The sequence below is a fragment of the Schistocerca gregaria genome, chromosome 1, assembly GCF_023897955.1.
Source record: "Schistocerca gregaria isolate iqSchGreg1 chromosome 1, iqSchGreg1.2, whole genome shotgun sequence".
Taxonomy (NCBI): Eukaryota; Metazoa; Arthropoda; class Insecta; order Orthoptera; family Acrididae; genus Schistocerca; species Schistocerca gregaria.
This window is the reverse complement of record NC_064920.1, coordinates 197,456,227-197,482,810: the sequence shown is the minus strand read 5'-3', so window position 1 is coordinate 197,482,810 and position 26,584 is coordinate 197,456,227. Positions and strand designations below refer to the sequence as shown.

Here is a 26,584-nt window from a genome sequence, read left to right as displayed (position 1 = left end):
GTTCATAAATTTCATTTGAGTGAATAATAAATTCAAGTCAAGTTAAAGTTTTGTATGATAGATATTCTATGAAACCAGCATGAGTACACGTAATGTGATTTTTATTTCTGCATCTGCATCTAAATTTATACTCTGTAAATCTCTGTGAAATGCATGGCAGAGATTACTTCTATCATAGCATTTATTAACAACAGTAACAATCAACTTTTGACAAAATAATTTAACCACCAAAATATCAGTTATGATGATTGGGCATAGGTAAAGTGTGTATAATGGCAACACACAGTATACTGTTGCGGAACATGCTCTACAGCATGAAACCATGACCTCGGTGTCTGTTTCACCACACGCGCAATCTGGATTCTTTCCATAGACACCAGTTGCTCAGAACTCCACAGGTGGGAACTAGAGCTACAACATTTCCTTGGTTGTCGCCTCCCACCTGCCCTTAATTTATGTTAATTTCTTCCGTCTCAGCATTTCTTCACAGTGACTACTCTTTTCTTCACTCTCTTTCAGTTTTCTACATCTTTCATTGTCTTACCTGTTTATTTTTGACCACCCCTCTAGCACCTCTGTTACATAAAATGGACTTTGCTTTTCGCTCTTATGAGGGTTGTTTGAAAAGTTCTTGGAATCACCATGAGGGGTCAGTGGTAGCACAACGAGCAGTTCATGTGATATTCATTGGACTGTTGCCTGTAAACAAGTGCACCTCAGTGCTCTTGGAAGAGACCTGTGGTGGTGATGTGGCTCTGTTGTTGTCCCTGCAAAGTGATATGCGAAGATGGCAAAAATTGAGATTCGAGCAGTGATTAAGTACTTTGTAAAGAAAGGTATGAAATCAAACAACATTCATGCCAATTTCCAGAATACACTGGGGGCTCTGCTCCTTCATATTCAACTGTTGCCAAGTGGACAAATGAATTTAACTTTGACCAGGAGAGCTTAAATGATGATCTGCACAGTGGTTGGACAAGATGTGTCACTACTCCAGAAATCATTGTAAAACTGCGCAAAATGGTCATGAAGAATTGCCAATTGAAAGTGTATGAAATTGCTTATTCTTGCCAGATGTCATCTAAAAGGGTATATCACATTTTAACTGAAGATTTAGAAATGAACAAATTATCTGCAAGATGGGTGTTGTGACTCTTGAGACTGGAACAAAAATGCATGAGAATGGACATATTGGAACAATGTTTGGCCCCTTTTAGCAGAAACGAACAAAACTTTTTGCTCTGGTTTGTGACCACAAATGAACTTGGTTGCACTGCTACACACCCCAGAGTCAAATCAGTGGAAACATGCTGATTCTCTGCCACCAATGAAAGCAAAGACAATTCCTTCGGTGGGAAAGGTCATGGTATCATTGTTCTGGGATGTGGAGGGGATTCTGTTTGTTTATTATGTCCCTGTTGGGCAAATAATTACTGGAGAATACTATGCTAACCTCCTGGACAAATTGAAACAAAAGATACGTGAAAAAAGGCCAGGTTTAGCAAGGAAAAAAATAATCTTACATCAAGACAATGCGCACCCACATACGTGCTGTGCCTTGGCAAAATTACACAAACTAGGAAATGAATTGTTGTCACTCCCACCCTATTCACCCAATATGGCTCTGTCAGACTTCTGTCTCTTCCCAAAACTGCAAATTTTTCTTGGTGGACGAAAATTCACTTCAAACAAAGAACTGTTAGCCAGAATTGACAGTTATTTTGCATGCCTGGAAGAAACTCATTTTTGAGATGGGGTCAAGGCACTGGAACATTGTTGGACCAAGTGCTTTAATCTACAAGAAGACTACATTGAAAAATAAAAAAGTTTCAGTGATGTAAGTACTATTTTACTATCCCGTTCTGAGAACTTTTCAAATCATGCTTGTATATACACATGTATGATGTTTAATCAGTAATCTCTGTCTTTCATATTACCCTGTCTTCCACCTTTAAGCTCTCAGGTATTCAAATCTTGTCTAATTCAGTCCCAAACAATCAGTCTTTCCTTCTCATCTCATGCGGTAAGTCTCCCCTGACCTGCAGGTCTGGGTGACTTTCCGAAAATCTACCCCTTTTCCTAGATCTCTCCAGTACTTTTCCTTCTCTCCTCTTTGTTCCCCTTCAACCTTCTGCCTGAAGAAGGAGCCAATGGCTCCAAAAGCTTGCCTAATTACAACCCTCTTTTATGTGTGTGTGTTCTGCCACCACTTGGTGAGTAGATTTTCTTATCTATCCAATTAAATTATAAATAAAATAGAAAGAAACTTCCACATGGGAAAAATATATTAAAAACAAAGATTCCAAGACTTACCAACTGGGAAAGCGCTGGTAGACAGGCACAATAAAATAACACACAAACACGCACACAAAATTACGAGCTTTCGCAACCGGCGTTTGCTTCATCAGGAAAGAGGGAAGGAGAAGGAAAGATGAAAGGATGTGGTTTTTAAGGGAGAGGGTAAGGAGCCATTCCAGTCTCGGGAGCAGAAAGACTTACCTTAGGGGGAAAAATGGATAGGTATATACTTGCACACACACACACACACACATATCCATCCATACATATACAGACACAAGCTCCTTACCCTCTCCCTTAAAACCCACATCCTTTCATCTTTCCTTCTCCTTTCCTCTTTCCTGATGAAGCAACCGCCGGTTGTGAAAGCTCGTAATTTTGTGTGTGTGTTTGTGTGTTATTTTATTGTGCCTGTCTACTGGCGCTTTCCCGCTTGGTAAGTCTTGGAATCTTTGTTTTTAATACAATTAAATTATAACATTTATTAAGGTTTCTTCCCACTTCTTTCATGGATGGAGTATGAAGGAAAGACTTCTTCCACACTTCTCGAAAAGCTGGTTTTCTTCTTTTCTTTTCTTTTCTATTTTTTTTTTTTTTTTTTTTAATCGAAAATCTCTACATGGTAGATATGAAATGAGTTGAAGAGTATCTGTAGCTTTTGCCATAAAAGATGGCTCTTGAAGTTCTCTAAAAAAGTTGTTGCTATGTGTAAAGAATTTTTCATTGAATGTCCGCCAGTGAAGAGTTTCAACATTTCTGTTACACCCTCTTACCAGTTATGTAAGCCTGTGAACATTTGCAGCATGCATGCTTTATATATATATATATATATAGTGCTCACTTACAAGGCTATGACAAATTGCGCCACACTTCATTGTTTATGTTTTATGTCCACCATTAGATGAATCTGGTATGAACCCCATACCCTTAAGCTGCACATGTGTTTCATATGCAAGATGAATTTAAAAAGTAACATAAATGTTGTTATCAGTGTATTCACTCCCAAGGGAACTATAAGACATAGAAATTTTTGTTAGTGTATTTTGGGAACTTTTGGTTAACACTTCTGTGTTTCCAAATTTTTCATGGTTGAAACCTTGTAAGTACGCTTTTCAGGGACAGTTGACCCTGTATTTCATTATTTGCTAGTCAAGATTTTTCAGCATTTCTGTGCTGTTCTCCCATTGATCAAACATACCTGTGACCATTTTGCTGGCCTTCTTTGTTCAAATGTGTGTGAACTGCTAAGGTCATCAGTGCCTAAGCTTACACACTATTTAACCTAAATTATCCTAAGGACAAACACACACACCCATGCCCGAGGGAGGATTTGAACCTCCACCGGGACCAGCCGTACAGTCCATGACTGCAGCGCCTTAGACCGCCCATCTAATCCTGCACACTGACCTTCTTTGTACACACTCAGTATCTCCAATTTGTCCTATTTGTGTGGAACCCTCCACACATCTGAGCCATATTCTTTGCTGGTTCACATGGGTGTTTTGTAGGTAAACTTCCTGTAGAGTGATTGCATTTTACCAGTATCGTATCAATGAATCTAAATCTGCCACCAGCTTCATCTGCAACTAAGCATATGTGGTCTTCCCATTCCATATATCTACAAATTGTTACATGCATATAATGGTTTGAGTTGAGTAATTACAACTGTGAATCACTGATACTGTAGTCACAGGTTACTACAATTTTGTGTTTAGAGAACTGCACAATTTTATGTTTGTGAACAGTTGAAGAAGTTGCAAATCTCTGTACCACTTCAATATCTTACCAAGACATGACTGAAAATAGATGCAGTTTTTTTCAGACAGTATTTTATTGTAGATAACCACATCATCTGCAAAAATTCTGGAGTTATTATTGCCTTCAAAGCTCTTAAAATACAACACGAACAGCAAACATCTCAACACACTTTCTTTGACATCTAGTTGTGACACATTAATCATGTATTGAAATGATACGCTCTTCCTACTTTTCATGAAGAGCACAGATTTAAATTTTTCTACACTAAGAACTAATTGCCAGTCTTTGCAGCAGTCTGATATTTTGTCAAGATCTAACTTTGTACTGGATAAATTTCCCTTTTAGTAACTATATCATCTGTAAAAAGTGGAATGCAGTAACTAATACCAGCTACTAAAATATTAATATACACTCCTGGAAATTGAAATAAGAACACCGTGAATTCATTGTCCCAGGAAGGGGAAACTTTATTGACACATTGCTGGGGTCAGATACATCACATGATCACACTGACAGAACCACAGGCACATAGACACAGGCAACAGAGCATGCACAATGTCGGCACTAGTACAGTGTATATCCACCTTTCGCAGCAATGCAGGCTGCTATTCTCCCATGGAGACCATCGTAGAGATGCTGGATGTAGTCCTGTGGAACGGCTTGCCATGCCATTTCCACCTGGCGCCTCAGTTGGACCAGCGTTCGTGCTGGACGTGCAGACCGCGTGAGACGACGCTTCATCCAGGCCCAAACATGCAGAATGGGGGACAGATCTGGAGATCTTGCTGGCCAGGGTAGTTGACTTACTCCTTCTAGAGCACGTTGGGTGGCACGGTATACATGTGGACGTGCATTGTCCTGTTGGAACAGCAAGTTCCCTTGCCGGTCTAGGAATGGTAGAACGATGGGTTCGATGACGGTTTGGATGTACCGTGCACTATTCAGTGTCCCCTCGACGATCACCAGAGGTGTATGGCCAGTGTAGGAGATCGCTCCCCACACCATGATGCCGGGTGTTGGCCCTGTGTGCCTCGGTCGTATGCAGTCCGGATTGTGGCACTCACCTGCACGGCGTCAAACACGCATACGACCATCATTGGCACCAAGGCAGAAGCGACTCTCATCGCTGAAGACGACATGTCTCCATTCGTCCCTCCATTCACGCCTGTCGCGACACCACTGGAGGCGGGCTGCACGATGTTGGGGCGTGAGCAGAAGACGGCCTAACAGTGTGCTGGACCGTAGCCCAGCTTCATGGAGACAGTTGCTAATGGTCCTCGCCGATACCCCAGGAGCAACAGTGTCCCTAATTTGCTGGGAAGTGGCAGTGCGATCCCCTACGGCACTGCGTAGGATCCTACGGTCTTGGCGTGCATCCGTGCGTCACTGCGGTCCGGTCCCAGGTCGACGGGCACGTGCACCTTCCGTCAACCACTAGCGACAACATCGATGTACTGTGGAGACCTCACGCCCCACGTGTTGAGAAATTCGGCAGTACGTCCACCCGGCCTCCCGCATGCCCACTATACGCCCTCGCTCAAAGTCCCTCAACTGCACATACGGTTCACGTCCACGACGTCGCGGCATGCTACCAGTGTTAAAGACTGCGATGGAGCTCCGTATGCCACGGCAAACTGGCTGACACTGACAGCGGCGGTGCACAAATGCTGCGCAGCTAGCGCCATTCGACGGCCAACACCGCGGTTCCTGGTGTATCCGCTGTGCCGTGGGTGTGATCATTGCTTGTACACCCCTCTCGCAGTGTCCGGAGCAAGTATGGTGGGTCTGACACACCGGTGTCAATGTGTTCTTTTTTCCATTTCCAGGAGTGTATAACTGGGAATAATCCTATTACACTCTTCTGGTGCACATTAGATATTACTTTAACATGGTAGTTCACTGTATATGCAGGCTAATGTGCTGTGTTCTAGTTAGATCGTGTTGCAAACTTTGTTCGATATTCCACTATGACATATTTTCTTCAGAAGGCACAGTGTAGTGCTGAACTGAAAACTATGTGACACAGATGTGGTGCTGAACTGAAAACTATTTGAACTTCCAGAAACACTGAATCAACTTTGCTTCTTCCACCAATGGCACCAAGAATAAGTATGTGAAGAGTAAAAATTCAGTTATGGATAACTGGTGTCAGTTAGGCATTCGTATCTTTTCTTGTCCAACATTTTGAACATGATGGTACAGGACTTGCAACTGTAGTAATTACTTGGAAACAAATACTAGCAAGAATTGTGATTTTATTTTCTAACACCACATTCAGTTTCAGCCACCAAGGCCAATTACAAGTGATTATCTGAACAATATTGAAAAAACAAGGTACAAATGAAATAATTTATATGGAAAAGAAAGTAACAACAAATGCTATCAAACAAGACAACATAAATAATGTTGTTTAACAGCTCATCCACAATTTAAGAAAGCAATATATATAAAATAAACTTATGAGGCTAACATTATGAAGCTACACAGATAGGCCAGTGTGATATATAAAAAAGAGAGTTTAAATAAGTGAGGGGCAGGTCACAGGGAGGCCTGTAGGGGTAGGAAGGTGGACAGCCCCTCTGCCCTCTACAGAATTGTCGAAGTGCACAGTGAAACTGGTGAGACACATGAGAATTGGTGGTTCTTAAATAAGATAGGGGCAGGTTACAAGGAGGACACATAGAGGGCAGAAATGTTAGATAATCTTCCATGTCCTCTACAGATCCTCTCTGGCACTTGCCCCTTCCCTATGTAAGCACTGACTTTCATGTTTTACCATTCTGTCTGCATACTTCGATGACATCATGTTACATATGTTGATTTCTTAAACTGCTGAAGAGTTGCTGTGCAAAATTATTTATTTTACTATGCTGTCTTGCACATCTACATCTACATGTACATAGACACTCTGCAAGCTACTGTACAGTGCATAGCAAAGGGTACCCTGTACCACTACTTGTCATTTCCGGTCCTACTCCACTCACAAATAGTATCTTATCTTTGTGATCCTTATGTGTGATATATGTTGGCAACAACAGAATCATTCAATAGTCAGCTTCAAATTCCGGTTCTCTAAATTTTCTCAATAGCGTTTTTGAAAAGGAATGCCCCATTCCCTCCAGGGAATGTTTGAGGGGACACCTTGGATAAATGTAAGGGTATGGGTTTCAAAAGGCAATAATTATTATAACAGCTGTAGAAGTTTTCGAATGTTCCTCACATATTACATAGATTAACAACAGACAATAGTATAATTAAAAACTCACTAGCTCTTTGACAGTGGTGTATTTTCATCTAATCATATAAAAAATTAAATAGGATATTTAAAGTGTGTTTGTGAAATAATTTAATGAACCTGCCTTTAATGAAATTTATTAATAAAACCTACAGAATTTAATATGTGAGTAAATGAATGCTGATATGAATTCATTTCAGAAACTCGGGTATTTCTTCCATAGGTCAATAACACAGAAAACCATAGAATACAGAATTTGAGTGTAAAATGGATAGCCCTAGAGAGAAATAAGAAATTAATACTCCATGTACTTACTGTTTTTTTCTTTTAATGTAATTTAATGTGGTATTTACACTGAGTAATTATTAAATCCATGACACATTTTGAAAGATCAGTATAGGCAAATGGCTTAACACATTTTTTTTTATGTGGTGCCTGCAAGATAGTGAAAACTACTGACTGGGACACACCAGCAGCAGTTGCTGTAAATAGCAGCAAATTGGATAGGTAAACCATTTTGTGTGCTATAATTTGCCCATTGCCAGTCAGCAGTGAGTGTGCAAAGAGGTCTCTATGGCAAGTTTATCAAACATCAGCAATTAATGATAGCATACTGAACTGGTACAAGAAATTCAAGGACAGTGTTAGTTGTGCAATGCAAAACGTTTGAGCATGTCAGAACAAACAGTGACCCATGTAAGGGACATAATGATGTGAAGTCCCACAAAGTCTACTTGTCAAGCTGGTACAGAACTGACCATCCCTCAGCCAACAGTGTGGATAATCCTTCATAAATGATTAAGAGTGACACTGCATAAATTGCAGCTCCTGCCATGAGCCTTGATGACAAATTGTCCCTATGCATTTTCTTCACTGATACGCAGAACCATCTTGAAAAGGATAACTTCTCAAGCACATTAATCTTCAGTGACAAAACCACTTTTCATCTTGTGTGAACATGTCTGAGATTCTGAGAAAGTTAATGTGCTCTGTGTCATGTCCATCAAGACAGTCTACGGACCCTTCTTTTTTGCCAAGAGACCTGTCAATGGTATCACCTAATGTGACATGCTCCAATTGTGGCTCATGCCAAAAACTTGAAGATTAGATTAGTACTTGTTCCATAGATCATGAATACGACACACCATGAATACAACACTTCGTAATGATGTGGAACGTGTCAGTAGGTGACAGCAGGTGTTTCATCTTTTAGCAAGATGGTGCCCTTCCACATTTTTACAGTTTTGAATGAGATTATGTGACTGAGACATTGCCACAGTGCTGGTTTTTCTCCTGGCAATGCTTCAAGGATATTGTTAATGTTTCACCTCTACTGCAGAATCTCAAAACCTTGCAGCACCATATTGTAGTAGCTGTTCTTGACATCACTTCTGATATTTTGGGTTGGGTATGAGTAGAACTGGACCCTATGACCTAGGAATATATATAGGATTTCTGAAAGAAATACTGTTAGTTTTAGAATTTAGATCTTAGAAGAAGTGTAGGGAATGTATGATTTTTTAAATCGGTATATTTTAATAATTTTTCAAACACATTTTCACATAAATAATAACCACTGTTAGTTTTAGAATTTAGATCTTAGAAGAAGTGTAGGGAATGTATGATTTTTTAAATCGGTATATTTTAATAATTTTTCAAACACATTTTCACATAAATAATAACCCTCTATCCTCTTTCTGAAAAAGGTTTGCAAATAATGCAACATATTATGGACTTTCTTGGAATACATCAAATCTGGGAGGCAATGATTACATAAATTTTTTAATAGCTGGTTTTGTGGAAGTGCCAGCATATACTTTCCTTTTATTCTCTCTTAACAAATGGGGGCGAAAGAAAATTCTGTGCTCCTCCATGATAATCGCTGGAGTGTCACTATTTGCTGCAACTGCTGTACCACAAGGTCAGTCAATCATATTTCACTATCTAATGATATACTCCCACAGTCATTTCTGATTACAATATTTTTGAGCTAATGTGTAAACTGTGGTCTGCTGAATAACTCAAATATATCTACTTAGTTACATTTCCTGATATCCATCTTTTGTAAGAAAATGTGCAGCCCTCAGGAATGATTTAAAATATGTTCACTTTATGGCTGCACTCTCAAGGACCAACGGCACTCTTCTGTGATTTACGAAATGCATGAAATTTGTGTAGTGGTTTATCATCATACTAAGTAATTTCTGCAGAGGTATTACTGGAAGAGGTATTACTATTTAAGTGAGCAAAAATTGACAAAATTTCATTTGTTGTATATGGAGTTGAATGTTGAGACAGGGGGTAATGAAAAAGCTGAATTCAAGTGACTGAGATGAAATATTTGAAAGACCATTTGGGAATAATTTGGTAATCTGTTATAGATATGCTGATGTCCAAGAATTTGAAGTTAAACCACTTCAGAGTAAAATAAAAACAAACAACAGAAAATATCAGCATTTGCAAATGATGGCTGAGTAGACATCTTAGCTGTAGCTGCAAATTAAGGAGAAATATTTTTTTTATAATACTGTCATTCTTGAATGGGAGAAGAAGAAAAGGTTTAATAATTATAACAAAGTAGCTGTTACTGTTATTTTATGTCATCTTTGAGCTCAGTACGCTAGCTGTGTAAATATTGTCGTATATCACTGAAAATACATGTTATATCAAATATCTACATCTTCTATAATCTGCATCTGAGTGCATGGCTGAGGGTGCATCTCAGTGTAGTAATTATTAGGGTTTTTCCTGTTCTATTAGTGTATGGTATGTGGGAAGAATGACTGTTTACATGCCTCCGTGCATGCTGTATGTAATCTATCTTGTCCTCACAGTTCCTAAGGGAGAGATATAACTTCAGAACATATATGCCCTTCAGGATGAATTAGATTATGTGAAACCCGAACTAGATGGATTGAAAGAGGAAGAAGACCTTGGGAACTAGGCAAAGGTAACAAGCAATGGCCGAAAGGGGAACAGATCTTCATATTCTTCAACTGCATTTGAGCTCACAGTATTTAATGAGCTTGACTTGTTACCTGAAGTGTGAGGGGAAGAACCTCATTCAGCTTTAGTCACAGTAGGGTGCAGCAAACTTCTGGCAAAGAAACTAAGTGTAGGTTGGTAAAAATAAAAGAGATTAGGAAAAAAAACAGTCTTGCTGCTAGGTAGTAGCCACAGGAGGCGGGTAGGCCAGGTGGTACAATATAAATTAGGAACAGAATACCAGGTAAGAAGTATTGTGAAGCCAAGTCATAACCCCAGCCAGGTGACGGAAGACACAGGGAATTTTGTTAAGGATTTTGATAAAGAGGATGAGGTGATCACAGTAAGGGGACCATGTAATCTACCCCTCTCCCACATCGATTGTTACTGTCTTTAGGTTAACTCTTTTAATAATCTTTGAGAGGAGTAAGATTTACAATAAATGTTTTACTTATATCTAAAAACAAAGGTTCCGTAACTTACCAAACAAAAACATTGGTATGTCGATAGGAGACAATAAAAAACACACAAACACACACACAAATTTCAAGCTTTTGCAACCCATGGTTGCTTCATCAGGAAAGAGGGAAGGAGAGGGAGAGACAAAAGGATGTGGGTTTTAAGGGAGAGGGTAAGGAGTCATTCCAATCCCGGGAGAGGAAAGACTTACCTTAGGGGGAAAAATGGACAGGTATACACTCGCACACACATACACATATCCATTCGCACATATACAGACACAGGCAGACATATGTGTGGATTGATATGTGTGTGTGTGTGTGTGTGCAAGTGTATACCTGTCCTCTTTTCCCCCTAAGGTAAGTCTTTCCACTCCCGGGATTGGAATGACTCCTTACCCTCTCCCTTAAAAACCACATCCTTTCGTCTTTCCCTCTTTCCTGATGAAGCAACCTTGGGTTGCGAAAGCTCGAAATTGGTGTGTGTGTGTTTGTGTGTTTTTTATTGTCTCCTATCAACATACCAGTGCTTTCGTTTGGTAAGTCACAGAATCTTTGTTTTTAGATATATTTTCCCCACATGGAATGTTTCCCTCTATTATATTCAAAAGTTTTACTTATCTTCTTTTCTCATAGTTGGCTCCAGTTACTAACGTCTAGGGGCTGATTCTTGTAGCTGAAATTTTTGACAGTATAGGTTCTCACGGTTTCAATTGACATAATAAATTTGAAGTCAGTCTGTGTTGTATTTTTTGTTTTACTCAAAATTTTATTCTCTCACATTATTCTGTATCACACTGTCTTTACAATTTCCTCATCAACAAAGCTGAAAGTTACATTGTTCTTCCCAAAAATAAAAACATGTCTGATCACAATAGAGACATGCCCAATGATACTTCACTCTGTGGTACTAACAATATTCCAAAGGATTTACAAATTTTGTTAACAAATGACTTTCTGATAAATTATATTATTATTCAATAAATGAATCTCAAAATAAACATAATAAATAGTGCCAATTTGCATAGTTTATAATAGAAATTTTAAGTGTGCCAAATATTTTGTAATTTCAAATGTTTCTAAAAGAAAATAATTTCAATTGTACATTCAGAGCTACTACATATCAATTGTAATAACGAAAATAAAGTAATTTCTTTAACACATAATATACAAAATCATATGAAATTCTTTTAGAAAAATAGCTGCGATATTGTTATCCTATTCAAAATTCCAAAAAAATATTTTTGGTATCAGTTACTTCTGTTGAGGAAAGGTAATGTTAGAGGAGGGCGTCTCTTTGCAATATCCACTTCACAAAATGTGAAAACAATGTGTTTCCAAAATTTTGTGACTTACTATTAGAATTTCCAAACAGTGTACAAAATAATGCCAAAAGATGGAATACAGATGTATAGAAGTATCTGATACGTAATATATTACAGAAAACATAAGAAAAATATCTACTATACAAGTCATAATTTATACATATATCAGGACATGGCATTCAGATTTTCGGATCTGTGAAACAATCTGTCACAAGACAACCAATACAAAGTCAAAACTACAACATTACAACACTAAACTATAGATATAAATGCAGAGACAAGGTAAATTACTAAAATTACAAATTGCAAGTTTACATCCATAAAATTATACCCTCAAAATCTTCAAAAGAGAAGAGAAAAGAAATTCAGAGGCTAAGTGTATGGCGAGTGGGCTGACTCGAAAAACTCACAATGACAAGTAGAGATCAGAAGGATATACTCAATCATGAGTAGGAATATAGCACAAAATCAATCAGCCACATAAACCAGAGTATTTATGGATATGTTGACTCACAAAAGGAAAAAATAATGAAAAAATATTAGGGCCTAAGCTTATGATGGAACCGACCCATGAATCCAAAGCACACCAGGTACAGACCAGCAAAAATATTTTGACACAACAAAATGAATAAAGTTCACAACCATATATCAGTAAGTTCAATCACATGCAAAGAGTAATTTATAAGAAGCCTCTGGCCTCAATCAACAGTTGCATGCTCTTCTTTGGTACACAGGCACAGTCGCGAGAACCAGGGTACCCAAAGCAGAGTTAAGCATGAGTTTGCCTACAACTAAAGTTCCAATAAGATACAATATTGCAGTACTAAGGATAAATGTATGTAAACAGAGTCATAAATAACTTAGAATGATGATATAATCAAGTAACTGAAGGATCAAAAACAGAGTATGAAATCAGAGGTATATACATCTTGTTATACTGTCTCTATTAGTAAATGTCTTCCACACTATTTGCTAATTGCTCATACAAATTAAACTACATACATAGAGGCCTAGGAGATTCATTTCAATTGATAAAAAATTCATACTGGTTTAAATTACATAATGTAACAGGAAATTAATACTCCTACTTGAAAAATCATACATTTATGTGGATTAACACTGCCTCTGGAGTCTTGGCTAACAATTTAGAAATCTCAGTCACAACACTCATGTAGTTGACAGATGCTTGAGTACATTAACCAGCACCTACGATCTCTTGTAAGTCATCTGGTCCAGCAGGGTACAACCATACAGTAGTGTGGGATTGGATCCACCCACATCTTTCAGTTTCTTCCCTAGATTTCTCATTGCATGGTCCAATGGATAGGTAACTTCCTGTTTAGCATGTACATCAAATCTGGAAACATTATTTTGTGTATTAAATATGCTGTTTAATGCCTTCATAACATCACATGGCATATGTTCTTCCTATTTATATTCCAAAAGAAAGTATATAGGATTTACATCAGATAGGATTAAAAGGTGTTCACATATGAAACTTTAATAAACAGAGCTAAATGCAATGAAAAAATGAACTAATAAGGTGATACAAACAGATATACTAAGATACTATTCCAAATTATTACAGTACAGGATATGAGGACTCACTACTAGACATTTAATGGCATTGTCCCATTTCAAAATTGTAAAAGCATCTACCCATTTAGTCTCATAGCATACATGTATCAAATTCTAAAGCACAAATCTAATACAAAACAAATTACATAGTTGTATGAACCTATAAATATAGTGTATCATAAACTTAAACTCAGTCAATACAAATATATAATAGTATAAATCTGCAAACATAATGTGTATTTTCTTCCGAACTAGAGATCATTATGCATCCATGTTTAAAGTCAACAGTACTTGACATCTTACTTACTTGATTTGCTTACTGGTAGCTCCTCTTATCTTCACACATGCAATAGACATTTTTTACAAAATTCTTACTATACTGGATCTTGTTTCTAAATTGTTCAGATATACTGCAAATCAGGCTTCCAGCATCAATCAAACAGTTCCCTTCCTACTGATCATTCTTAATCTTAATGTAAGGACACCCAAAATTTCAATCACCTTCTCTGTAGTCAGACACTTCATGCTACATCCACACTGTCTTTACAGGGTTTCATCAACTTTACTGGTATCATAGCATTACTTTGGTTACTCATGTTGTCAGTTAAGGATTGAACACAATGAATGGATTCCATGGCACCACTAACATTAGTTATTACAAAAGGAAAATAAAATATATTACTGTTAAAGTTACAATTCCTCTTTAGATCTTCTTTCACTTCATTCCACCAATTTGGATACAAATTTTGGCTAACCATAGCTAACTTATTACAGAATGCATATTTATCCATATTATCATCAATCTCAAACAAACTTAAAAAATTTTCACCTTTATTCTCATTCCGTGTCTCTAACTTACAATATCACATACATCACTTATCTTACCTGTACTGTCAAAATCATTCACAAATAACTCTGAAACTTCACTATTCTTAAACTCCACAAATACCTGATACTCATAATCATCATAATCATTGTTATCACATTCTTCCAAAATTACTTCATCAACAACATCACTAACAACACAAGTTTCATCTCCATTAACATCACTTATCTCACCTACATTCATTTGCAACAAGCTACCAGTCTCAGACTTACCAGCCTGTTATTTCACAGAACTCATTCACATCTATATCAAAAATACCACCTAGTTCAGATCAAATACAGTCATCACCTGATTTACATACGTCGATAATACTGTGTTCTAACCAAGAGAATAAATCATTAGTACATACTACATCAAAATTCTCACTACCCTCACATTCTGGTTTGTGATTAGTACCTACATCACCATAATTAAACATAGTATGCCAAAGCTTTTGATCAAAACATAAATGAGAAATCTGATATTCCTTCTGTTCAATTTCAGATACCTGTGCCATATCATTAACACTGACATTATTGTCTAATTGCAAGTGTAGATTGGGGGGTCCTGTGCTTGTTGTGTTTCCTTGCCCCAAGACTGTGGTCCCTCATTGAGGCGAACTGCCATTTTCTGATTGGTTACTTCTACAATTGTTTCTCCTCTTAAATTGCCCATGTTTATCCCAATTATTCCTATCCTGCTGATGTGCAAAATTTCTCTCTCTATTAACATTTTGGTCCTGATACAAGTTACCATTACCTTTGTTTCTGTATTTATTCCCATTGTGGTTTCTATCATTCTGATTGTTATGGTACATACTGCTTTCTACTGCCGTAACCAGTCTGTCAACATATCATAAAAATTGTTCAAGACAATCATCAGGTCCATGTACTAAACCCCACTGTAACCTTTCTGGTAATATCCTTTTAAGTGCACCAATCAAGGTCATTTTGTCAAATGATTTGTCAAGGTGTTTTAATTTTTAAAGTCGATTCTTGCAAAACTCTTTCAAAAATACTGCCCGTATTCCTGTAATTAAGACCATTCAAAACTTCACTTTTAATTCTTCCCCATTTGGCGTCCACCCAAAATATATTTAAATTTTTTTTAGAAAAACAGCTGCAACATTGTTAACCTACTCAAAATTCAAAAAAATATTTTTGGTATTGATTACTTCTGTTGAGGAAAGGTAATGTTAGAGAAGGGTGTCCCTTTACAAGCAGGAAACAGCCTGGTCTAAAGACAGAAATTACAGTGTTAGTGGTGACCTGGATGGAATAGAGTGTTGTGGATTTCCTGCAGTGGTATGATCAGCCTTGGCTTAATGTTGCTGTAAGCCTTGTGAATACAGAGCTGAGCAGGCTGCAGCTGACTGAAATGAAATCTCATATGAGTGCAGTATTTGTTGCTACAACATGTGGGATATGGGGATATACTAGACATAGCTTATAAATGAATAAGAGGGGGGAAATCGGTTGGTTGAGCTTCTTGCAGAAAATGTATTGGGGGCCACTCTCATACAAAGCGAGATTCCTGTGGTTATGGACATCAGAGAGGTACCTTTTTTAGCTTGATCCACAAATCAAGTACCACATTATTTTAAAACAACAGAAGAACACCCTTAAGATGCTTAATAATTGACAGAAAAGTAAAGTTAGCTTATTTCATCATAATATTAGAACAGTTGAGTAATACGGTAGAAGAGCTTCTTGGCTGTTCGGAAAATAAAATTTAGAGAGCTCTGTAAAGACACATTCTGTGCCTATCTGAGCACCACATAACCACAGGGTTAGAAAAGTTAAATTTCAAGATTACAGTCTAGCATGTTACTCATGTAGAAGTAATATGGCGAAAAGTGGAATTATTGCATATATTAAGACAGAACACAATTTCAAAAACACTGAAACAAGTAGATTTTGTAAGTAACAGTACATATTGTGAATTAATACTTAAAAATAGTTCACTTTTAATTTTGAGTGTATACAGATCCTCACTGGGAATCTTTGAACTGTTTATGAGGCATGTCGATTCCTTACTATGTTATCCGTCAGGCAGCAGCAAGTAGTCTATGGTGATTTCAGTGTTGATTTTTAAAGGATTCTGATAGGAAAAATGATCTATAAACATTATTTGTATCCTATTATTTGGTCTCAGTAATTAACCTTCCAAGATGGATAAGTACCCTAATTGATGATGTTTTCTTTGATGAAGCTTAAACCTGAAAAGTAACTGTATACCCAGGAACAGATACTATCTCTGATTATGATGCACAGTTAGTTACGATAAATAAGATAGTGCGTTGCAGTACAGACGCTCCTCAATGGGAATCAATTAGAATAACTAATGATTCCAGGACAAACACAGTAAGAATAGTCTACAAGAAATGACCTGGGATGAAATTCATAATGAACCAAATGCTGACAAAGTTTCATCTAGTCCATGACGAATTCATTTCAGTCTTTGAAAACAGCATTTTGCATGAGATACTCAAAAATTACTCTAAACAACCACGTAAAAATGGTCGATCACTATAGGGATTAAAACATCTTGTAAAAGGAAATGGGAAATTTATCTGTTGGCAAGAACAAGTGAAAATTCTGCAGTAGTTGCAACTACACAATCTACTCAAAATTACCAAGAAATGTTATTAAAAAACCAAGCAACAAGCAAATTCTGTCAGAAAGTAATTATTCCAATAACACACTTTAGACCAAAAGAAATGCAATAAAACAACAGACAGGATGACTTGTCACAGAACAGTAAAACATAAATAGTAATTTAAAAAAGGAAGGGCTACAAATCATCAGTCACAGCAGGTATGTTTAATAATCATTTCTTAAATGTTGTATAAAAAACAGGGACAAACAGTTCAAAAGAAAAATCAAAAGAGTCTGTTGAACAAGCAAGATACATAAAATTCATTCGTATGAATGTCACAACTTCTCCTCATTCTGAATGAAAAAAATTATATACTCTCTCAAAAATAAAAGCTCATTTGGGTTTGATGGTGTTTCCAGAGTACTAAAGACTTGTTCCATATAATAAGCAGTGGCTTTTGTGATATTTGTAATGCATCACTATAATTGGACTTACGAACAATGTCAGTTGGGCTTGTTCTACGCACTTACATCACAGATTCTCTGACAGCCAATGAGCGTTAAGGAATGTTCTGAGCGCTCTGCTGTGGACATCATAGCCAGCCAGCATTAAATATGATTGTAGCAAGTTATTTAGTGCATTTTTTCCATCTGTTGCAAGGTGCCACCGATGCAACAAATTGTGCATAAGCAACAAGAGGCATAATATGAGCGATACTTGCACATGTATGCATGTACAGCAACTGTTGTTTAAAGCTAGCAACAATGCAATCCCTGTCTGTACCTCAACCTGCATGAGCTGCCATTGTTCAAGATTGAAACTATAACTGACTGTATTTTTCCAGACAGATTGAACTATGCCATTGTTGTTTAAAGAATGGTGACAGGAGAGATATTAATAACTATTGACTAACTTTGCTACAACATTATTTTCCACAATTTTTGAGGTCAAATATTCTTGGATCATTTTCCTCCTGGGCAACAATAATATCCTCGGTATGTCATAGTTTGGATTTCAGAAAAGTGGCTCAACTGGGAGTTTCATTTACACAGTCACTCACGAAATCATACAAGCACTAAATAATAAAATAGCACCAGTTGGTATTTTCTGTGACCTATCTAAGGCATTTGATTGTGTGTCTCACAATATTCTTGTTTTGTGAACCTGATGATACATTCAACAACTGGATAATGTCTTTTCTAACCAAAAGAATGCAGAGAGTTCTACTTAGTAATTCAAACAACGTAGTCCATAAGTGATTCTTCTGATTGGGGAGGAGTCACTTATAGAGTTCCGCAAGGCTCAATCTTAGGTCCACTATCCTTTTTCATATCTGTAAATGATATTTCATCTAATATACAACGAACTGTATTAGTTCCTTTTTTTGTGGGTGACATTAGTATTGTAATCAATAAAACATACATACAGCAACAAAAGAATTGGTAAATAATGTTCTTAAAGTTACTGGTATTATCAACTGGCTTTCTGCAAATAGTCTCACCCTCAATTTAAAAAATATACAATATATTCAGTTCGGCACACCTAGAGATACACACATCTTTGATAAATGTAGCACATGTAGAGGAAGTAACAAGTAATGTGGAAACTACAAACATTTAAATGCCTGTACTGATGAGAATTTAAACTTGAAGAAACACATTTTGTAACTCCTAAAACAACTTAGTTCAGCCACATTTGCACTTAGAACCATTGCCAATCTTGGGGAGAGACAAAGTTTTAAGCTGACATACTTTGCATATCTTCAGTCGATAATGTCTTATGAAATAAAGTTCCTTTAAGACATAGTGTAAGAACAATATGTGGTAATCACACATGATCATCTTGTAGCCATCTGTTTAAGGCTTTGGGCATTCTGACCATTGCTTCATAGTATATGAGGTCTGGTCAAACAATTCCGGAACATTTAGAATTCCATACCAATGGTGGGGCGGAGCAAAATGTGGTTGGCATCTCAGCACATGCATTTTTTAAATGTGTAACTGCCAGAAATTTCATTGTTGTAAATCTGTTAGTTGTTGTATCTGTTAGTAGCAGAAGATTGCACCACACAGTTTGCGAATTTTGCGATGGCAGAGTTAGAGGAGCAATGCGTCTGCTTAAGTTGTGCTTGAAACTCATCATGAAAACCTTTACAAAGACACACCAAATGATGCAAGAAGCCTGCATGAGTGCTTAAGCCATACTCGGTCTTACAAATGATTCACATGGTTTAAAAATGGGCAGGTGGATGGTAAAGATGACCCTCATTCAGGAAGCCTTTCATTGTCTGCCAACAATGCTCATGTCAGGAATGTCAACCACATTGTGCATGCCAACTGAAGACTGGCTGTCTGAGAGGTAGCTAAAGAGTGTAACATATCAGTTGGATCATGTCATGAAATCATGACACAGCAACTTTGATTGCATCATGTTGCCACCAAGTTCATCCGACGACTCATGAATCAAGACCAGAAAGACCTTCACGTCACAACCTGTGAGGAGCTTTTGGATAGCACAAATGAGAATGAGACGTTCCTTAAGAGAATCATAACTGGTGAAGGGACATAGGTGTATGGTTATGATGTTGAGACCGAGGTTCAGTTTTCACAATGGGTCAGGAAAGGTTCTTCAAGACCAAGAAAAGCTCATCAGATCAGGTCAAATGTCAAAGCCATGCAGACTGTTTTCTTTGACTCTGAAGAATGTGCAACAGGGGCTAACTGTTAATCAATGGTACTATTGAGACGTGTTGCAGTGCTTGCAATAAAATGTGAGAGCAGCCTGAAATGTGGCAAGACAATTGACGGCTCTTGCAACACGATAAAGCACTCGCACATTCATCCCTGTTGGTACATGAGTATTGCACCAAAAAAAATCACATTACTGTGCTGCCTCATCCTCCATACTCTCCAGACCTGGCCCCTGCAGACTTCTTTTTATTTCCCAAGATGAAAACCTCATTGATAGGATGAAGAATTGCAACAATAGATGATATAAAAGAAAATTCACAGACAGCACTTCATGCAATCCAGCAAGAGGCATATCAAGATTGCTTCTGGAAGTGGAAATGTCGTTGGGAGCAGTGTATCAATTGTGAAGGAGAGTATTTTGAAGAAGGCCATGCACAATAAGTAAAATGAAAGCACAGACAAATTTTGTGGATGAATTCTGGGATTTTTTGAATAGACATCGTATTTATTCCCTCATGAAGTGTGTTATAAATATTCATAACAGTTCAAAAGGAACAATGCTGTACACGATTACAATACCAGAAAATGTTGCTTTCATTACTCCTCATTAGGGCAGTCTTTACCACAAAAAGGGATGCACAATGCTTCCACCAAATTTTTAATTACTTACCCAGTGACATAAAGTACCTCACTGAGATAAAAGTTACATCTGAAAACAAACTGGAAAAGTTTTTCATACACAACTCTTATTCCATAGAAGAATTTCTATTTTTGTAATGTGCAAGGTGGGTAGGAATTACTAACTCACAACTGTACTTAAAAAAATCAAGCAATGAGCATGTGACCATTTTTACATATGAATGTGTAATTATTCAGGATAATGTTGGGCAGAAGATGCAAAAATAATCAATAATTACAAATAATCAAGATATTTTCAAACATACATCCTTTTTCAACAGTTTATCTAAGTGCTATGCATAGGTGCTACAGCCCTGTTCATTTCCTAAAATAGTCCATGATGTTGGTCTGCTTCTGAGAGAAGCTGACATTTTTTCACAAAGCATTTCGAATTCTTTTGCAGCAGTAGTGTCATTTACTGAAATCCACTCTGGCCCATATTTTCTAGAAGCGTATTTATTTATTTATTATTTGTCCCGTAGATCAAATCAGTACAATGGCTTGTACAACTGATATGGGATAAGTCAATACAAATATACAGTTTACAGGAGTCTAAAACAGTAAATAGGAACACAGAAGAATGATTATTTTACACTACCTACAAAATTACGTTACTTAAAGTTACAGCTTTACAGAGAATTGTTACATGGTGTGACCAAATTGACTTAACAACATTCAGCTTTGATACATTATCATGCACTAAGACAATTTTGATTCCAAAGTATCAATCACATCGCAATGTGGTACAGTGACTGACAAGGTCACTGGCTTCATCCCTACTTTCACATTCACTGCCTTCTTCTTTGCTTCGTTGTGAAGCAGTGGTCATAATTTCGGTGTCAAGTACTGGAAGCCAGCTTCACACACATCGATCTTGAGCCATTCATTCAAGTTTTTTCATCAACATCTTCAACACCAATTAAACATGTTGCCAGATTTATTATTTGGGATGTTGTTATTTCTTCATCACTGAAATCTTGAAAAGCACCGTCTTCTATATCTGAAAGAATTTTCCTCCATTACTGAAATAGTGTATGTGGCTCTACTTCCTGCCTGGCATCAGAAATCCCGAGTATCATCCTTGCCAATAACATTCTCAGTAGACAAGCTTGATAGTGCTCTTTTACTGATTCAGTTATGCCTTGGTCACTTGTAAAAATAATAGAAATCACATTAGGAGGTCAAAACTTAGTTATAATGAGATCATCGTCAGATACGAGATCCTGTCTTCAGGATGTGAAGAATGAAAAAACATAGTATCCTATGACTATAATACCAATGCATCACTATTGGAATTGGACAACTGTTACAAATCCCTGGGTGTAACACCTCATAGGGATATGAAATGGAATGATCACATAGATGGGTAAAACAGATTGTAGACTTCAGTTTATTGGCAGAATGTTGGGGAAGTGCAATCAATCTACAAAGGAGATTGCTTACAAATCACTCTTGCAGTTGGTTCTAGAATATTGCTCAAGTGTGTGGGACATGTACCAGATAGGACTAACAGAGAATATTGAATGTATACAGAGAAGGGACACATGAATGGTTACAGATTTGTTTAATATGTGGCAGACGGTCACAGAAATACTGAAGGATCTGAACTGAAAGACTCTTGAAGACATATGTAAACTATTGTATCCTCAGAAAGTCTATTAACAAAGATTAATGAAATGGCTTTACATGATTACTCTGGGAATATACTATAACCCTCTATGTATTGCTCATATAGGGATCATGAGGATAAGATTAGAATAATTACAGAATGCACAGAGGCATTGAAGCAATCATTCTTCCTATGCTCTATATGTGAATGGAACAGAGAGACACCCTAATAACTGATGAAATGGTATGTACCCTCTGCTGTACGCCTCACAATCATTTTCAGATGTAGATGTAGATGTAGACATTATTAAGCAATAAAAAAGCATCCTGTGGAAATCTTTTCTCTTCTAGAAATCACTAAACTTGTGGTAGAAAATGTGTGTGAAATCAATTTTTGAAAACTTCACTATCCATCCATGCTCCTTTTTGGTTGCAATAATACACAGGAATATGCTTAGCTGTGATATCCTTGCATACTTAGTTTTTTTTTTCCAGCCACTATTAGTTTCACTGTGTGGTTCCAAGAAGCATTAGTGGTGCTCAAAATTGTAATGAGTTCATTAGATGACTTATATCCAGGAGCACAAAATTTGCTTTTAAAAATAAGTGTTCTGGTTGGCAGACATTTTCATACCATCTGCATTATAAACCTGATCCAGTGTGAAATTCTCTTCTTCCACAAAGTACTGGAACTCTCGCTGGAAGTAATCAGCTGTCACAACATTTCAACTAAGCTATTCTCCTTGAGCAGTAAGTTCATAAATCCCATGACATTGCTTGAATCTGGTTAGCCATCCATATGAGACATTAAATTCTCCCTCTAATCCTAGACACTCATGAAAAAATTTAACTTTTTTGGCACACATCAAGCCTGAAACAATGACACCTTCTGCTTATTTTTGGCTAAGTCATTGCAAAGGAGCAGCCTCTAATTCATCAGACATAGATCTCTTCATGTTTCTTTGCAGATGGTCCAACAACTAAAAGAAATTAGATTTATCAGTGAACAAAATATCAACATCTTTAGAACAATGTTAAGTAAGGAAACCTGGAATGAAACCCTACGGGCTCAGAGTGTAAATGAAAAATATGATCCATTTATTTCAACAATTAAATACCATTTTAATGTAGCATTTCCCAAAGTAAAGAGACAAGAAAGGCTGCAATATCAAACACAGTGGATTACCAGTGAAATACTAGAACAGTGAAGGAAGCTGCAGAATCTGAGATGGATAGGTGAAACTGGAAACTACAAAATTTTAAAAAAGAAAAATAGAAAAACAATAAGAGAAGCAAAAACAAGAGCAATTGACACCACCATAACGAACTCAAAAAACAAGACAAAGACAGCTTCGAATGCTGAAAGAAAGGAAAGGAAAAAGATGGGTCAAACAAAGAAGAAGGTATTAGGTCAATTAAAATAGACAACACAGTTGTCATAGATGGTATGGAAATAGCAAAAATGCTAAATAATAACTGTATGAGTGTAGTAGAAAACGTAAAATTGGAAAGAAATAGTCAACAACAGAAGAGTATTAAGGTATCATAAAGATCATGCAGTACTATATTCTTAAGACCAGTCATGGAAGATGAACTACGAAAACTATACAAACACTGAACTCCAAAAAATCAGCTGGTCATGATGAAATATCAAATCGTGAAATAAAGCTGGTAAGTGAGCAGATAATAACACCACTGCTGAACATAGCAAACTGTTCTTTCAGAGATGGAATTTGTCCAGAAAAACTGAAGATAACGAAGGTGGTGCCAGTGTACAAGAAAGGGGATAAGGACGACCTCAACAATTGCAGACCGGTATCGCTTATATCAGGTTTCTCAAAAATCCTGGAAATGCTTATCTATGCCAGATAAGTTAATTGTTTGGACAAACATAACATTCTCATACCCTCAAAACATGGATACAGAAAGGGTAAATCTACAGAATCAGCAATTGTCAGTCTAAGAGAATACATCTTACAATCCTTAGATGAAAAATAGTTTGTCTCTGTAATGTTTCTGGATCTTCCAAAGCATTTGATACCATTGACCATGAAATGCTGATACAAAAATAAGACAATTATGGTATTTGAGGGCAACCAGGTGAATGGATAAAATCATACTTGTGCAACTGCAAGCAGTATGTATCATTAGGGAACTCATACCAATCAGAAACCAAACCCATCAAATATGGAGTGCCGCAGGGTTCGGTAATGGGGCCATTGTTATTTAATGCGTTAGTTAATGATATAGGTATTGAGGAGGAAAAAAAGAAAATATTGTATGCTGATGACATGACACTATGAAATAGTAACCAAAATATGGAACAGCATCAGAGAGGAGCACACATATCTGCAAATGTCACAGCTCAGTGGCTGTTGGAAAATGAACTGGTTATAAATCTCAAAAAGACTATGTATGCAGTGTATAAAAACAAGGAGAAGGCTGTAGACATGGATTTACGGGTTGATGGAACAAGGCTGGAAGAAGTAGAATCTGCTAGATTCTTAGGTATTCTTGTGGATAATGAACTGAAATGGAAAAAACATATTAATAATGTCTGTAAGAAACTGATCTCTGTCATATTCTTAATGATGCAGCTATCACAGTATTCAGACAAGAACCTTCTGTGTACAGTGAATTATAAACATTTCAAACTGTACTTACACTATGGAGTGACTGTGTGCAGAAACTCAAACAAACAAGAGACAAAATGAGTGTTCACATTACAAAAACAGCAATTAGGATCATTTTAAGAAGAAAGACCTCTGAAATGTGCAGAAACTGTTTCAAGAAGTTAGGTATATTAACTTTTTCATTGTTGTATATATACAAAACAATAATGTACATCACAAAAGGTAGTGAGGACTGGATTACAAATACACAATACAAGAAGGGAGAATGAAGTATGGAGCATACCCCATGGACTGGCAATGCTAGAAAAAGGACCCCAGTACTCTGGTATCAGACTGCTAAGAAGTCTGCCTAAAAACCTGCAAGACAGCATACTTGACAATGACTTTCCAAGGAAACTTAAAGACTATCTCATTGAAAAAGAGTTTTACAGTGTTGCAGATTACTTATGTCATTAAATTTGTATATATTGTTATTCATTATCAATGATGTAAAAGTGTAAGCTAAAGGGATAGAAAAATAAGTTATAATGAATGTTACTACTTTGACATGTTCTATATTACACGTACATTTACTGTACACAATGTAATCTTACAGGACCAAATAAAATTCAATTCAATTCAATTCAAAAACTAGAATCACATTTCCTGACAAAATCCTATATTTTCTGCTTTTTAATGTCCCAAATGGTCTGCTTTCCAGTACCATAATCAGCAATTATGTTTGCAGCAGTTTCCCCCTTTTCAAGTTTGTGAATTAATTCTAATTTTTGTTTTAATGTCAACACATTTCTTTCATTTCTCCATCATCTCTTTTACAAATTTCTTTTAACTTGCTTCATTGACACTTATACACTGATTAACATCGGAAAACTGAGTTTATTTGTGATTTACACAGAACAGGCTGGCCAATAACAATGGAAATGGTACTCTGTGCATGAATAATCCACACACAAATAATCGGGAGTACACTGTATGTGGATGAGCATTACCATTTAGCAGACACATAATATTAGAACAGCGATGTGCCACCAAATCTCATTCTGTGTAAAACAGCAGAATATGAGTCCAAGATTATCACTGTTACTACTGTACTGAGTTATAAATGTGAAATCACTCACGAAAAAACATTTCCCACATACATATAAACATTACTGCAGACATAATCAGTGACAATTTTACCATTTAAAATGTTAGTATTAAGGTATACAACAATTATGACACAGATCAGTAACGAGATGAAGTGGATTTGGCAGTGGGACACATGAAAAATACCTTCAATAGCAGCATTTTAAAAGGGGATGGGGGGGGGGGGGGCATATACAAATGTAATCCTGATTCACTCAGTCATTCACCCGTTGTGTTCTCATCACAAAGAAGAATCTTCAGATATGTGAACAATCAAAAAATCTCAACTGTGTCATAGTGTTGAGAATGAATTGATGTATTCATAGTGGCCAAATTCAGTGCTACTAACATTTACAAAGTAATATGATTACAGGTGTTGTGACAGTGAGATCTGAGTTGATTCATCGCAAACCCAAGCACTGCTAAAAGAGTTAATTATATATGATGGAATGCATTAATTGTAGAATATTGACAAAAAGAATGTGAAATACATGTGCATAGTACATGGAGAATTATTCTCTTAAATGACTGTAAACAACTATCTGAATTATCATAAATCCACAGTTTTGGAAAACTAGCAATTTCTTTGGTGATGTATTTGTGCATCATTACAAACATATTATTGCATAAGCACTAATACTGAAGGATGCAGTGATCTAGAAAACTGCTACCTAGTGTAGGAAACTTGCTTCTAGAGCCCTTCTATTTGGTTTAACAATCAATTCTTTGCACCCTCTCATAACCCAAATA

At 36.8% G+C, this 26,584-nt stretch overlaps 1 protein-coding gene across 3 annotated transcripts in view; it reads left to right on the top strand.

The window, feature by feature from the left end:
• The window catches only part of LOC126336638 (organic cation transporter protein-like), a 186,911-nt gene that overhangs the window by 139,752 nt on the left and 20,575 nt on the right, over positions 1 to 26,584 (top strand). For all 3 annotated transcript variants that reach the window (XM_050000553.1, XM_050000563.1, XM_050000541.1), the window contains exon 8: positions 8,998 to 9,212. In XM_050000553.1, the coding sequence (XP_049856510.1) occupies positions 8,998 to 9,212 (215 nt within the window). The remainder of the gene's footprint in view (positions 1 to 8,997; positions 9,213 to 26,584) is intronic.